General features: G+C 40.4%; 1 protein-coding gene across 2 annotated transcripts in view; it reads right to left on the reverse strand.

Annotated features, from left to right (window-relative positions):
* Window positions 1-1041: 1041 nt before the first annotated feature.
* LRRC2 (leucine rich repeat containing 2) overlaps window positions 1042-16944 on the reverse strand; it is a 50343-nt gene continuing 34440 nt past the window's right edge. Inside the window, exons 6-9 of one of the 2 annotated variants that reach the window (XM_019024647.4) lie at window positions 14933-15078; window positions 12450-12605; window positions 6621-6757; window positions 1042-4164 (exon numbers count right to left, since the gene is read on the reverse strand). In XM_019024647.4, the coding sequence (XP_018880192.1) occupies window positions 4115-4164; window positions 6621-6757; window positions 12450-12605; window positions 14933-15078 (489 nt within the window). In that variant the 3' untranslated portion in view covers window positions 1042-4114. Of the gene's footprint in view, window positions 4165-6620; window positions 6758-11720; window positions 11798-12449; window positions 12606-14932; window positions 15079-16944 lie in introns of those variants that run through there. The other variant, XM_055382192.1, reaches the window with a different exon arrangement.

The following is a 16944-nucleotide window of genomic DNA, read 5'->3' on the forward strand; positions in this document are numbered from 1 at the left end:
CAGCAATTTGGGAGGCCAAAGCGGGAGGATCACTTGAGGTCAGGAGTTCAAGACCAGCCTGGCCAACATGGTGAAACCCCATCTCTACTAAAAATACAAAAATTAGCTGGGCGTGGTGGCGCACACCTGTAATCCCAGTTACTCAAGAGGCTGAGGTGGAAGAATCGCTTCAGCCCGAGAGGTGGAGGTTACAGTGAGCCGAGATTATACCACCGCACTCCAGCCTGGGTAACAGAGCGAGACTCTGTCTCAAAAAAATAAAAACACAAATTTACCTGTTTCTTTGGGTCTTCATTTTTGAAGGCTCCCATATTGCATAAAACTTATATTAAATATATTTGAATGCTATTTTCACTTCTTAATCCATCTTTTGTTACAGGAGTCTCAGCCATGAACCTAGCAACAGATGAGGAAAAAAAAATCTTTTCCCCCCTACACTTCCAACATATAAAAAATAGGTTTAATAAAAAGCTTTTAGAACCAGGACATTTTTCTTCTAAGAATATTTTATTCTTTCATTCATATTACTTTAATATTCATACATGTATTCTGCCATGTAAATAACCTTTCCAAATTATGTATCAGTCTATTTGCATCATGTCAAATTTTCAAATCTCCATATTTTCACAAGATATATATTCCCCTTTGGAATCTTTCTGCACGTTTATATGAATAAATTAAATAGTATCTCTACAAACATATTCAAGTAATATATTTGTTTTGGGTTATTACGTAACATGAAATAATTATATATCAATGCAGTATTTTTTTCATATGTGACAGTGAAACAAGGTTTTTAAACAAAAAACTGGTTTTATTAAAATAAAATTTACATAAATTATGAACAGTCTATTTGTATGAAAGCCCCTCTTCAGATATATTTTCCACTTGGCCATATGTAACACATACCTTAGCATGACATAAAATTCCAAAATCATTCAAGTAGTACAGCTAATAAATTTGAATTGTATTTTTAGTGTTAAAAAGAAAAAAATGTAACTATTTAAGATTCAACGAAGGTGATTTCTCATTTTCCTACTCTTTTCACCTCTCTCTCTTTTTTTTTTTTTTTGAGATGGAGTCTCACTCTGTTGCCCAGGCTGGAGTGCAATGGTGGGATCTTGGCTTACTGCAACCTCTGCTTCCTGGGTTCAAGCAATTCTCCTGCCTCAGCCGTCTGAGTAGCTGGGATTATGGGCGCCCACCACCACGCCTGGCTAATTTTTTGCATTTTTAATAGAGACAGGGTTTCACCATGTTGTTTAGGCTGGTCTTGAACTCCTGACCTCATGATTCGCCCATCTCGGCCTCCCAAAGTGCTGGGATTACAGGCATGAGTCACCGCGCCCGGCCCTCTTGTCTTCTCTTAGCCTACTTCTCAGAGTTTGTTTCTAAGTGGAAGCAGTCCTCCACCAAAGCACTACCACGTGGTTTTAGAATGCTCTGCCTGTTTTACACCTGTTAATAAAATGTTTGGACTTATGAGTAAGCCCATCAAGATAAAATATTGGGATGTCAATAATAATCTTTTTAAAAATGGCTGATTCTTCAGACAGAGAAAATAAAAATCACCATACATTTCTACCCCAGATTAACTTCCAAAAAAACAAATAACTAGCTAGACCTGTTCGGGAGTATGGTAGCCACACGTGTGTGGGGTCCCCTAGTTTTCCTCATTTTTGTCTCTGTCCTGACCAAGAAACACACGGTGCCTTGACCCAGCCAGCTGATGTTTTCCTCTGCAGGTCTGAACCCCAGCCTGGGCCTTGAACATTCCTAGACACTGATAATGGTGTTTAGGTTGTTGCTGGAAACACTGAAAGATCAGCCGTGTTGCTAAACATGTAGAAGCCAGCCCAGCCCCCACCCAAATTCCTTACATCTTCATGTGAACTCCATCCCCCGACCCCCTCGCTGGGGACATGCCCAGGTACAACATCCCTTGTCTCACTGCCCATCACAAGGACGCTGCAGCCCACGCTGTATGTAAGCTCCCCTCATAAATGCTTTGGACTGATCACCCTGCCATTTAGTGCTTCTTCCTTTAGAATCGCAACTGGCCCTACCTTGGAACGGTTTGGAGCACTCTCTCATGGGAATTTTCCATCAGGTCAAACCCAAGGCTGGAGTTAAATGTGGCTATTTAAATTTAATTGAATTGAAAGATGGGTTCTTCAATCACATCAGTCATTGTTCAAGTGCTCAAGAATCACATGTGTCTGGTTTACCACGTTGGACAACGCAAACACAGAACATTTCTTTCACTGCAGAAAGCTCCACTGGATGGTACTGGGCAAGACCACAGAGGAGATGATTCATGTAAAAAGATGCCACTATATGCATATTTTCCGTCTTAGTCACAAAAGCTGCTTGTTTTTTTTTTTTTTTTTAGTTATAACAATAATAATATTGTTATTGCTGTTTGTTTTGCTTTTGAGACAGGGTCTCACTCTGTCACCCAGGCTGGCGGGCAGTGTCACAATCACAGCACACTGCAGCCTCGACCTCCTGGGCTCAAGTGATTTTCCCACCTCAGCCTCCTGAGTAGCTGGGACCACTGGCACGTGCCACCACACCTGGCTAATTTTTTGAATTTTTTGTGGAGATGGGGTTTCGCCATGATGTCCAAGCTGTTCTCAAAATCCTGTTCTCAAATTCCTGGGCTCAAACAACCTGCTTGCCTCAGCCTCCCATAGTGCTGGGATTATAGGTGTGAGCCACCGTGCCCGGCCAAAGTTATTTGTTTAAGCTTATTTATCTTCAACACCATCAGCCACAACCTGTTTATTTTAGCCCAAGACAGTGGTATAAAAATAAGAGATTGTGTCTAATTTCTCCAAATCATGTGATGTGACATAAGAGCCCAAAGTCTTGTAATGAATCCCACCTCTCCCAAATTCAAACAGCCCATGGGCTCCCTCTGGACTGAAGCATCTTTGCTATGGGCAGAGTTGTCCTGTGGTACCCACAAGGAAGCCTTGCTAGGAACTCCTTATCAGTGTGGACTGGTCATCTCCATTACCCTACATGGCCATCTTGGAGGAAGGGACCCTGAGGGCGTTGCCTTTGCTCTTTACTGAGGTGTGTCCCAGGACCCCCAGGGTGACCACTCAGGACAGGATGGCCATCCATGAAGGCCACTGAAGACTTCCCATGAACAGCCAGGCCACACTTCCTCAAGTAGATCTACCCACGCACCATCTGAGCATCTCATGCCCAAAGCATGGGCAGATATTCCAGCCTTTGTTTCTTCAAGGCCTAGATTGTACCTACAAGTCTCTCCTAGGAGTCTACACTTGCCAAAATATAACTTAAAACATATGGAAATAGCAGTTTATATAAACTCAAGGAAGATTATTCTCAGTAAAAGAAATAAACTCTTTCAAAATAACAAAATACTCTCATCTGATTAGTCCAATATAAATGCTCTTTTCACAATCCCTTTATCTTTTTCTTTTTTTTTTTTTTTTTTTTTTTTTTGAGACAGAGTCTGGCTCTGTCACCCAGGCTGGAGTGCAGTGGCATGATCTCGGCTCACTGCAACTCCGCCTCCCAGGTTCAAGCGATTCTCCTGCCTCAGCCTCCTGAGTAGCTAGGATTACAGGCAACTGCCACCATGCCCAGCTAATTTTTTGTATTTTTAGTAGAGATGGGGTTTCGCCATGCTGGCCAAACCAGCCTCGAACTCCTGACCTCAGGTGATCCACCCACTTCAGCCTCCCAAAGTGCTGGGATTACAGGTGTGAGCCACCACACCCGGCCCCTTTATCTTTTGATTCCTGAAAACAATGCACTTAACTTCAGTATTTGGTCTTTTAGTTATAATTCTTAAAAATAAGACATTTTAAAACATATTAAATGTGCATTATTTGGAAAAAAGTGTATGCAAATGAACCTGGAAATATCAATATACAAACCAATTTTTCAATTCTCCAGTCCATGGAGGGAGATACTTATGTATTTGACATTTGAAAACCATTTTTTTTAGCAACTACGATAGCGGTTTCTAGACTTTGTCCTTAAGCACAAGCCATTCTTCCTATATGACATGATCATAACAAAGATTTATATATAGCTCCAGAGAATAGTGAGATTTGCAGTCTTCTGATGGATATCAAAGTTGAAGGCTAAAAGACACTTTGGTGGTATAGCTGGGAACAGATTCTGTAACAGAAAGAAAAAAGTATGCTCAATCATTCACCATTTTATTATGAAATCTAGCTACGTGCTATGACATACATAATGAATGTACGTCAATACACCCATTATTGTCACTTCATGTTTTAAGTATAGAGATACTGTATAGGTGATAAATAATGCATTTGTCACCATTAAGTAAGTCATCACAAATGTGCAGTCAAACTTTAGAAATGTTTAGATCTAAGAATCGTTAACTTTCATTCTTTTGCCATCTTTCCAGCCAACTCACAGCTCCATCAAGATCTTGGAAGCTATATGACCCTACAGTATTAATAGTTGACAAAATAGAAATAGATGGTCATGGACTTGGGACTGTGGCTAGTAGGTGGCAGAGGGTACCATTTATAAGAGAAGTTTGGGCTGTTCCTAAACCATACACCATCTTTGAAAGTAAACCTTCTCTCAGCCTGGCTCTTCCCACTAGTTGCTGACCCCTCTTCTCTCTCCCTTCACAGCCAAAATTTTGTCAAAGGATGGTCTATACCAATGACTCTCAAAGTGTACTTCTCAGACAAAAGGCATCAACATCACCAGCGAGCTGGTCAGAAGTGTACTTTCTCAGGCCCTGCCCCAGGCCTGATGAGTAAAAACTCTCACTCCTATGTTCACTAAAGCTTGAGGACCAGTGAGGGCTTCACATCCTCATCCTTCTTGAATCACACAAAGTTGTAGGCCCTTGTGGGCAGATTAAATCTACTATTTTTTCACTCAGACATTGGTCTGATGGGGAAAGAAGGAAAACGGAAGACACCATGATAAAGAAAAGAAAACGAGCAAATTTTTTAAAATTCAGAGCACATGCCTGACCACATCTAGGTTGAAACATTAAAAATTGTCATTTCTGTAGGACAAAACCAGCTGAATATTAGCAATATCATGTGTTCAATCTAATACATATGAATATATACAGAATAAAATTATTATTATTATTTAGAAATAAGTAAACAAATTAAAAATCTATCATCTCTAAAGTTAATTTTTAAAAGCAAATTATTTTAAAACAAATTATTTAAGTAAATAATAACTAATAATATATTATCGATAAAATTAATAGTAAATAATATATTTATTAAATGATATTTTATAATAGATAAGTATATTTATTTTATTTAAATTGATTAATTTTAAGAGCAAATTATTATTGCTGGCCACATAGATCCATAACTTAACACCTATTTTCTTTCTTTCTTGTAGTTTTACGTAATAGCACTATAATATAATTATGAACAAATAAATGAATAAAATGGAACACTAAAGGTTCTCACAAGAGGAAAACCGTACAACCCAAAGGTAAATTTTGACAAATAAATGGCTCTGTAATTTCAGTTTCACATTTACGATAAATTTCTAATTTATTTCATATTAGTTCAGAATTCAAAATTAGGGATATCCAAACAGATTAAAAGTAACCATATAGAAATTTTAGTTTAGCTGAAACAATTTTTAATTTGCCCAATAAATGACACTTTTCATCATTTCTGACTATCTGAATGTGACTAATCGTCTTCAGACATCTACTGATGAGGGAGAGGCATGCTCACGCATGCCATTTTCTGAGGGTGGCTGAGGGAGCCTGCCCACAGATGCTCATCATCAGAGGCCCAGGGCCAGTGCTGCTTTCTCCCTAAATCCACTTGCGGGACATCTCTCTTCCTGCCAGGTCTGCACCTAGCTCATCAAAGAACTGAAAAATTAAGGAATGACTCTCAGGCATCCACACCCAGAAAGGAGGCAGTGATTAGAAGACCAAAGACTGATGTATGCCCTTTTCCTGGGGAAGCTGTCTTGTGATGGAAGGAAGGGCTTAAGGCTTCCAGAACACCATTAGGATCTCTCCACTTCTTTGGAAACAGCCGCCGGAATCTGGCGCTGGGAAAAAGTCTTCCCACCCTTTCCTGAGGTACTTGACCCCCCTCGCCCCTCTGTATTCTCACCACCCTATGGGAACCAAAACTAAATGCATCTATGCGCAAATTGGCCATCCTGTGCTTTCCCTTTTGTGATTTTTATATAAGTGTTCTTGATTTATGTGAGATAACTTTTTCAAAAGTTGAATGTAAATGGATTTTGAAACGACATCTTATTTTTCTAGTAACTTAGGATACTATTTTGTCAATATCGTTTAGTTAAAACTCACGTATGGTTAGTAACGCAACCCTAATATTTTAAGTGCACGTTTTCCAGCCTCTCTGTCAAACAGTGGATGATTCATCAAGCATTCAAATGGACTAGCACAATTTGATATTTTAAGGAAATGTATCATTTGGAGTGTGTTGGAGGGTAAATGGAAAAATAATTTACAAAGTAACGTGCCCCTCAACCAATAAACTTTTTGTCAATTTGACTTCTATTAACAAATGTATTACATAAGTGGATGTCTGTACACTAATTTTAAATAATTTTAAATATGAGTAACCCACCTCTTTCTTTAAGGTCTTCAATATAGGCTTTCATAACTTCTTTATCAAAATGTTGGCGATCCCGTTCACTTTCCACTATTTCATTGCCATCTTCACATTGGGCATTATCAATAGGATTGTCCATAAGGCTTACAAATCTATTCGAGAAAGCATGGGAAGTATCACATTATCACCTGTGCATTTTAAACTGCAAAATTCCTCACATAAAATAACCTCTGTTATCCCAAGTTCTGGCTTACCTTTAAAAGTCACAATTGACCACATGATATCAGCATCACCAGTGGAATTCCAGTGTGGAATAATCCAACAGTAATATAGAGCCAGTTTTAAAGTATAGACTTTTCAGAGGCCTGATGGGGAAATGAGAGCTCCCTAGTCATAGGCAGAGAGGACAGGAGGCCATGGAGTGGACACTAACACCTCCTCTCAGGCAGATCCTCACAGCTGCATGTCGTCATGCAATGTTTGATGTTACTCCCAGTAAGGGACATCCAACTTTAAAATGAAGTGTCCAAATTACAAAGGACTCAAGGAAAATCCCCACAAAATGGGTATTTAAAAGATAGGACATGGCTGGGCACAGTGGCTCACTCCTGTAATCCCAGCACTTTGGGAGGCTGAGGCGGGTGGATCACCTGAGGTCAGGAGTTCGAGACCAGCCTAAACAACATGGTGAAACCCTGTCTCTACTAAAAATACAAAAATTAGCTGGGTGTGGTGGCATGCACCTATAATCCCAGCTACTCAGGAGGCTGAGGCAGGAGAATTGCTTGAACCCGGGAGGCAGAGGTTGCAGTGAGCTGAAATCACGCCATGGCACTCTAGTCTGGGCAACAGAGCGAGACTCAATCTCAAAAATAAATAAATAAATAAATAAACAAACAAACGATAGGACAGGAACAGAGGCTCATGCCTATAATCCCAGCATTTTAGGAAGCCAAGGCAGGAGGATATGCTTGAGGCCAGGAGTTGGAGACCAGCCTGGGCAACATAGAGAGACTCCATCTCTACAAGAAATATAAAAGATTAGCTGAGTGTGGTGGCACATGCCTGTAATCCCAGCTACTCGGCAGGCTGAGGCAAGAAGATGGCTTAGTCCCAGGAAGTCAAGGCTCCAGTGAGCTATGACGACACTACTGCACTCTAGCCTGGGCAACAGAATGAGAGAGACCCCATCTCTGAAAATATAAGAATAAAATTGAATAAAAGATGAACTACTGCTAACACACACACACACACACACACACACACACAAGCTAAACGGGGGAAACCCAAATAGTATTTGATCTTCTGTCTTCACAATTTTCAAAGATGTATTGATGTGAAAAATATTGTAATTATTTCAATTCAAAAACAGTAAATCTCTTAAATAGTTTTTGGTTGCAATTGCAGGCCCTGCTGTCTTGAGATGTTAGCGTGTTCTCATTGGATTATAGATGAGAGCTGTATATATGGAAGATATGAGCCACGAGTGTTATATTTTAGTATATATATATATTTCCCAGTTCATTTTCCTTTTAATTTTATTTAATGTCTGAACATGGAGAGAGTTTAAAAGTTGTAATGTTTAATGTAGATAGAACCATTCAACTTTTCCTTTATAATTTTTTCATTGAGTTAATGTTTATCATCCTTCCCTATTCAAAAATAAGAAATATACCTACATTTTATCATTCTTAACATTTTTAATCAAGTAATCATTGTACATATTTTTAAACCTGCAGAATGTAATCGTGCTTCTTTGTGAAGCAATAGTCTCTCACCCTCCCTTTAATTACTCTTCAGATCCCAGAAGCAATCTTTTTTCATTGGTCTATCACTGTTTTTCCTTAATCTATTTAAAATGCCTTTTACCTTAGGACAAATATTTTCCTGTCATTCAATCAAGTGGTGGGATTTCTCCCCTTCTTTCCAGTTTCCCAACCTTCGCACTTCCAAATTTTTACCTACTATTTTACTTTTTAAACATTTTATTATGAAAATTCTTAAATATTCACAAAAGTAGAAAAAAGTTCAGAGTGAACACCCATGTACAATCCCCTAGATTCCATGTTTAACATTTTGCTATACTTGCTTTAACACATATCCACTCATCTGTCCACACACCTATCCACCCAACTATCCACCCATCTATCCACCCATCCATCCACCCATCCATCCACCCATCCATCTACCCATCCATCTACCCATCTATCCATCCATCTATCCACCCATTTATCCACCCATTTATCCAACCATCCGTCCACCCATCTGTCCACCCATCTATCCACCCATCTACCCACCCATCTGTTCACACATCTATCCACCCATCTAACCACACATCGGACATCTCATTTTTTTTGATGCATCTCAAAGCACAATCACAGACATTGTGTCCTTTTACTTTGTTAAGGTCAATACTATACCCATTCTGATGTGTAATCACATATCACTTTTCTTTTGCCTGCAGCTTGATTCTAAAATTGAAAATCAATAAATAATATTTACATTTTTGTGTAATCACATCTCACTTTTCTTTTGCCTGCAGCTTGATTCTAAAACTGAAAATCAATAAATAATATTTACGTTTTTGTGACAACCATCTGGTAAGGCTTGGTAATGCCTTCATATCTGAGAATGAGACAGCAGAATTTGGCTGGGCCCCTGAGTATGTATGCAGTGCTGGCCAAGGTACCGGCCTCACTGTGGGTGATCACTCAAGCACAAAGCTAGCAGGTCCCCAGGGCAGTCGCCAAACACAGAACTCTGGGGTCTTTTCTCCAGGGCTACCTTAGAGAAAATCTCAGGCTTTTGGTCTGGGGCCTGGACTGCTGGTACAGAGTGGTCTGCCCATTGTAATTAAGGAGGAGGTTGGGGGGTGCCTGTTGATATAAAAATTCTTCCATTTTTCCTCTTGTTTTAAGCACCATATTTCTGTCTACACCTCCCTGTACCGAAATTTCTGGCCACCAACATCTTCAGGACAGAGTGGCCTGCACCTCGGCTTGTTCTCTGGGATTTGGTTTGTTCCACCTTACTTTCTTCAATGAGTTATATTCTGTCTACTTGATGTATCTCATAAAAATGTTGAGATTTCTCATATTTTAAATTTTTTCCTTTCATTTTAATAGGCTGTTATAAAGGATAAGTGTATAAGCGTTAAAAGGGATCAAGCCATCATGATTAACATGGCATTCCTTATTCTTTTAATAACTTTCTTTTTATATTTATCTTGTCTCTTGGTCTAGTTTTCTTTCTATATGCTATTTACACCATATATTTGTGATATTAACTATATATGGCATATATAGCGATGTACTCCAAGATTTCTTATGCTATAAAGTGAAGAACAGGCTTTATCACTAGCCAGTTTCTTCATACCATATGAAGTCATTCATACTTTCCCCAGTTGCTTATGAAAATTCCTATATCATGTATTAGCATTGATTTCAGGACTACCTATTCTCTTCTAATAACTCACCTATAAATCATTGCCCAGCATGGCATCATTTTGAGGTCACCCCTTCTAAATGTACTGTAATTCTTTTTTTTCTTTTTTTTTTTTTTTTAGATAGAGTCTTGCTCTATCATCCAGGCTGCAGTGCAGTGGTGCACAATCATGGCTCACTGCAGCCTCGACCTCCCAAGCTCAAGCGACCCTTGCACCTCAGCCACCCAGGTAGCTGGGACTACAGGCACATGCCACCATGCCAGGCCCTTTTTTTTTTTTAGACAGGGTCTTGCTGTGTTGCTCAGGTTGGAATGCAGCAGTGAAATCATGACTCACTGTAACATCAAACTCCTGGGCTCAAGCAGTCCCCCTGCCTCAGCCTCCCAAGTACCTAGGACTACAGAGGCATATCACCATGCCTGGCTAATTTCTTAATTTTTTGTAGAGACAGTATCTCGCTATGTTACCCACACCGATCTCGAACTCCTGAGCTAAAGCAATCCTCCTGCCTCACCCTCACAAATGGTTAGGTTACAGGCATGAGCCACTGTGCCTGGCCACACTATAATCCTTGATAAGGCAAGTTCTGTCACATTACTCTTGTTTTCTAAAATTATTATTACTGTCCTTAGCTTTTGTCCTTCCACATATACTGTCAAATCCATTTTTCAAGCTCCAAAAAAGAAATTCCATTAGAGTTATGATTGGAATTATATTACACTTAAGTATAATTTTTGGAAGAAATCACATCTTCACCGCCTTTTCACCCAGAAAAGATACATTATACCTTTTTCAAATATTCAAGACTTCTTTATTATTCTTTGGGAAGACTGTTTAATACTCTTCATGTAAGAGAACTATTTTCACTAGAGGTTTTCCTAGATATTTTAGATTTTTGGTTATTATTATTAATGTCATCATTTCTTCCACTATTTTTCTACAGGTTATTTCCTTTTTTTCTTTTTTTTTTTTTTCTTTTTTTGATGGAGTCTAGCTCTGTCGCCAGGCTGTACTGCAGTGGCGCAACCTCGGCTTATTGCAAATTCCGCCTCCCGATTTCAAGCGATTCTCCTGCCTCAGCCTCCTGAGTAGCGGGGATTACAGGTGCCCGTCACTGTGCCCAGTTAATTTTTTGTATTTTTAGTAGAGACGGGGTTTCACCTTGTTGGCCAGGCTGGTCTTGAACTTCTACAGGTTATTTCTAAGAATCAGTAAGCTATTAAATATTTATGCAAACCTGTTATCTATTCTTTTTATTGAAATTTCAATAATTCAAAGAGCTTCCATCTGATTCTCTTAGATGTCTGAGTCCTATAAGCAGACAGGTTTACCCTGACTGCTATGAGACATGAAGCTGCCAAGCCTGCTTCCAGGAGATGGATGTGGAAGAGGCTCTAGGAAGGAGTCCTGCTACCCCTCTCACCAGTGGTCCTCTTCTTATTCAAACAATATTCCACACACAGCCAAGCACAGTGGAAGACCTATTCTAGTGGAAGGAGCAGAGTAGGGCATGCGTGAGATGTCTTACACCCTGTTTATCTTGTGCTTATACAGATATGGAATTGGTCTCTTTCTTTCCAGCAGTCAAACCTTTATTTGTTTGCCATGCATTTATTGCAAGGACAGGAAGATAAGATTGAACTCTGCTGATAGTAAGCACTTACCACTGAAGAACTAGGAGTCCTGGGGAAATATTCTCGCTAGTGGTTGTGTTAACAGCCACCTGGTGTTCAAGGCCAATAGGTCTCTGGACAGAGAGAAGATGGCTCTTACTAGAGCAGCCTCGTGTGAATAATGTGGGGAGGGCCCAAACCGCTAGGGATGGACAAAAATGGTAGAATTAATGGGGGGACCCCAAAGCTCCAGATTCTGGGAGGATGTGCTGCCAGGGAGCCATCAGCTGCCTTGGAGTCATTTCAGGGGAGGGCGGAGCCAGGACTTTTCAATTCCACTTCCACATCTCCAGATTGGAGGCTGTTTGGAGTACATTTGCATGGATGGTTTTTCTTAGTTGTGGGTGGTTTATAGGTTCACTTAAGGAAACCTAAAGAAGGGTGAAGCAACCAGGGAGGGTCCTTTCAACATCTGCTGACCCCTCCAGGCCAGCAGCGACGTGTGCACTGAGCAAGAGATCACAGGCCCTGGACATATGTCCCGCAACACCATCAACCAGCATGCATTTGTGCAGAAATCCTCTGAACCCTATGCCTCTTCCTCGTGTCATATGCCACAAACTCCAAAATCCTGTAAAAAGTCACCAGAACTTCTGTGATTTGGGATCAGGTTCTCAGAGTACGAGAGCCATCTAATCCGGGTCCTGAGACAGCTGCCCAGGCTCTGGTACTTCTCACTCCTTACCTGTGTCTGAGTGTGTCTACTGGGATTTCTGGGCTACTCACTTTAAAGGTGTGGACGAGTCACAAAGGGCAGTTGGGAGCTCCACCAAATGGTCCCCACTGACGACTAACAGAGTGAGCTTCTTCAGGTTCAGCATGGAATAGGGAAGGTAGGTCAACTTGTTTTTATACAAGAGAAAGCTCTGCAGCTCCTCTAGCCTAAGAAGAGGTAAAAACAATCATAGCACTGGACTTAGCATCATAGCTAAGAAAACCAACACGAATTACAAATAAATTCTAATAGGAAGTCCCTACTTTATTTTATACATGTGACCTTTATGAGAACCAACTTATTCTAAGTTTTGTTCTTCCTTTTCTTTTGTGACAGGGTGTTATTATGTTGCCCAGGTTGGAGTGCAGTGGTACAATCTCAGCTCACTGCAGCCTCAACTGCCTGGGCTCAAATGATCCTCCCACCTCAGACTCCTGAGTAACTAGGACTACAGGCACATGCCACCATGCCCGGCTAATTATTTTTTGTATTTTTTGTAGAGACAGAGGGTCTTGCCATAGTGCCCAGGCTGGTCTTGAACTCCTGGGCTCAAGCAGTCTGCCCGCCTCAGCCTCCCAAAGTGTTGAGATTACAGGCATGAGCCACTATGCTCTGCCTAAGTTTTAAATAACTAAAGTCATGCCAGGTGACGTGATTTTTTTGTAAGTTTTTACTGACTTAATCACCAGTTGAAGACACAGCTATAGCAGCGGGATAAGCATACTGCACAATACACACTAGGCCATGATGGAGCCTCAAACATCAGTATGTCCCTTCCGAGTGTCTACTGCATTTACAAGGGTTAACAGGGCATGGGAAGGCAATCATACTACAATTGAAATGAGAATAAACAGATTTTAGCAATGTACTTCCTTTGGTACACTTTTTTTTTTTTTAATGAGAAAGACGGGGTCTCACTATGTTGCCTAGGCTTGTCTTGAACTCCTGGCTTTAAGCAATCCTCCTTCCTTGGCCTCCCAAAGTGCTAGGATTACAGGCAAGAGCCACTGTGCCCAGCCTCCTCTTGTATATCTTTAAAGCCCAGTTATTATCCTTCTCTCATCACGTCTTCCAACTTTAAAACAGGAAGGCAACTGTGGAGTGAAAAGTAAATGAGCAAAATATGTTCCAAATATGTCTTATTCTGTTTTCCATTTTATTCTAACTCAGTGGCCTCCCCCTGGGAATTTTTCTTTCATTTATTTCCAAAACTTTGGATTATCATACAAATATTTCATAAAGTTCCCATGTTGCAAACTAAAAGATTCCCTCTTAGCCTCAAAAGCCTAGAAAGCATCAATACACATCACATGTACCAGGAATAAAAAAAAGTCTTACAAGATGGCACTCAGGCCTAAGCCATTGCTGGCCTCTGTGTCATCATAGCTTGCTTGTGTTTCTTTATAAAAAAGATTGTAGGCCAGGCACGGTGGTTCATGCCTGTAATCCCAGCACTTTGGGAGGCTGAGGCAGGAGGATCGCTTGAGTCCAGGAATTCAAGACCAGCCTGGGTAATATAGCAAGACCTTATCTCTACAAATAATTATTTTAAAAAATTAGCCAGGCATGATGGCACACATCTGTGGCCCCAGCTACTTGGGAGGCTGAGGTGAGGAATTGCTTAAGCCCAAGCAGTCGAGGCTGCAGTGAGCCATGACTGCACTACTGCACTCCAGCCTGGGCAGCTAGCAGGACTCCGTCTCAAAAAAAAAAAAAATTGTAGATCCCAGGATGCCAGAGATTGTGTTTCATTTACCACTTTAAACCCATCCCATTCTCTAGGCTTGCCATACAGGAGTCTAATAATATTATAAGTGAATGACTGAAACTTACATGATAATTCTTACTTTAAAAAACATGAAATAGCTGCAAGAATATAATTTGGGCCAGGCACAGCGGCTCATGCCTGTAATCCCAGAACTTTGAGAGGCCAAGGCAGAAGGACTGCTTGCACCCAGGAGTTTGAGACCAGCCTGGGAAACAAAGCAAGACCCTGCCTGAACAAAAAATAAAAATTTAAAAATATGTATATTTTTAATTTGAAAGAATATAATTTGAAAACCTGGCTAAGCATATCAATTTTGTTTGAAAGTTTATGTATAATGAATCAATAAATGAAACTAATAAAATTTGTCCTCATTGATATTCTAAACATACAGTGATATGTTTCTATTCTATACTTAATAAATTAACTTTTCCACTTCTGTAGAGTGAAGGAAAGTTAGTGGTGCCATTCTATGGAGACTAAAGCAAATTAAAGTTCATCAAGACAATGAAGAGGTGTTCAAATGCACATAAACACATACATGTATGATGCAGACTGGAAATTGTCTTATTCTATAATTTCCTCGGAAACTGATTTCCTGGAAAGGAAACTCTGGAAAATTAGTTGATTCCAAAGAACATTCATGTACTATACATGTTTCAAATGTTAACAGTGTTTGAAGCGTTAGTAACTAATATATACACCTCACCTTAGAATGCAAGTAGCTACCTGTCTATATCTTGCGGCAGGTCGGTCAGGTTATTGCTGCTGATATCCAACCACTGCAAATTCGACATCCGCAGGACACAGATTGGGACACTGGAAAACTTGTTTGCTGAGATATCTACAAATGTAACTTGCTTCAAATTACTTAACTAGAAATGAATAACAAAATGTTCTAATTACTTTTATAAGAGTGGGAATTAAGTTCAACTAATAATTTTAAGATGGATATTTCTTCCCCAAAGGCATTTCTATGAATATATGCAAAGCAGATCAATACAGTATGTATTTTGGAGCACCTCGGATGTGTCATTCACCGTGCACATGTAGAGAAGTTAAGATAAATAATACACTGCGGCTGCCTTCCAGGATTTTATATTGCTATAAATTATCAGTGCAAGCTGGGCGTGGTTGCTCATGCCTGTAATTCTAGCACTTTGGGAGGCTGAGGTGGACAGATTGCTTGAGCCCAGAAGTTCAAGACCAGCCTGGACACCATGGCAAAACCCCGTCTCTACTAAAAATACAAAAATTAACCAGATGTGCTGGTGCACACCTGTAATCCCAACTACTTGGGAGGCTGAGGCAGGAGAATTACTTGAACCCGGATAGTGGAGGTTGCAGTGAGCTGAGATTATGCCACTGCACACAAAAAAAGACATAACCAATACTGGGTAATTTATAAAGAAAAGAGGTTTAATGGATTCATAGGTCCACATTGCTGGGGAGGAATCACAATCATGGTGGAAGGCAAAGGAGAAGCGAAGGCACGTCTTACATGGCAGCAGGCAAAAAGAGAGCTTATGCAGAGGAACTCCCATTTATAAAACCACCAGATCTCAATTACCTCCCACCAGGTCCCTCCCACGACGTGTGGGAATTATGGGAGCTGCAATTCAAGATGATATTTGGGTGGGGACAAAGCCAAACCATATCACCATATCATCATGTAAAACATAACTACAAGAGAGTTAGAGTGATTATATTAATATCAGACAAATTATATTTAAGAAATAATATCATTAAGGATAAAGAAGGACATTTCATAATAATAAAAGGGTCAATAGCAGGAGCTCCCCTGATGTATGTCAGGAAGATACAAGAATCATAAATGTACATGCAACTAACAACGTAAAATATATGAAGTAAAAACTGATGGAATTAAAAGGACAAAGAGACAATTCAACAATTATAGTTAGATTTTTTTTTTTTGAGATGGAGTTTCACTCTGTCACACAGGCTGGAGTGCAGTGGAGAGATCTCAGCCTCCACCTCCCATGTTGCCTAGTCCTGGGAGTGGGAATGGGGATTCATATCAAAGGAGCAAGAGAGAATTGGGGGTAGTGGGTGGGGGAGGAGTGATGGAAATGGCCTAAATTTGAATCTGTACACTTGTAATGGGTGAGTCATATGGTATGTAGATTACACTTCAATAAAGGAGGAAAAGGTAGAAGAAGGGGCAGAGAAGCAAACAGGGAGGCTGTTGCCCCAGTCCAGATGACAGACAACACTGTCTTGACCAGGGTGGCAGTGGGAAGGTGATGAGAACGGTTAGACAGAATATATTCTGGAGGGCATGCTTAACAGGATTTATTTATGGATTGGATATGGCACATGGGAGAAGAGAGGATGACTTAATTTACTTCCAGCCTTAACATCTGTGTGAAGATTGAGCCATTGCCTGAACTGGAAAAGACTGGGAGATGAGTGGATCTGTGCGGGGAACCATGACCCCTGGCTATGCACCCTCACCAGGACCCCTGCTGTGCATCTCCTAGGGTAGAATGGGTGCTAACAGCTTAGAAGCAGCCACTTCCTCCTACCCTGCAGCATTCAGGAAAGGAAAATAATGTCCCTTCTAGGATGGCAATCGGTGTCCACTGCCTTGTCACCAGCAATCACCATGTTTAGCCCATTCACTACCAGTAGGATTGTGAGATCCTTCTCTCGCTCCAGCACGAGATGCTTATTGAGTTTAATTTGGCATTAAAAATTGTTCACTTTTATGTGCTCCACTT

Source organism: Gorilla gorilla, chromosome 2, assembly GCF_029281585.2.
Source record: "Gorilla gorilla gorilla isolate KB3781 chromosome 2, NHGRI_mGorGor1-v2.1_pri, whole genome shotgun sequence".
Lineage (NCBI taxonomy): Eukaryota > Metazoa > Chordata > Mammalia > Primates > Hominidae > Gorilla > Gorilla gorilla.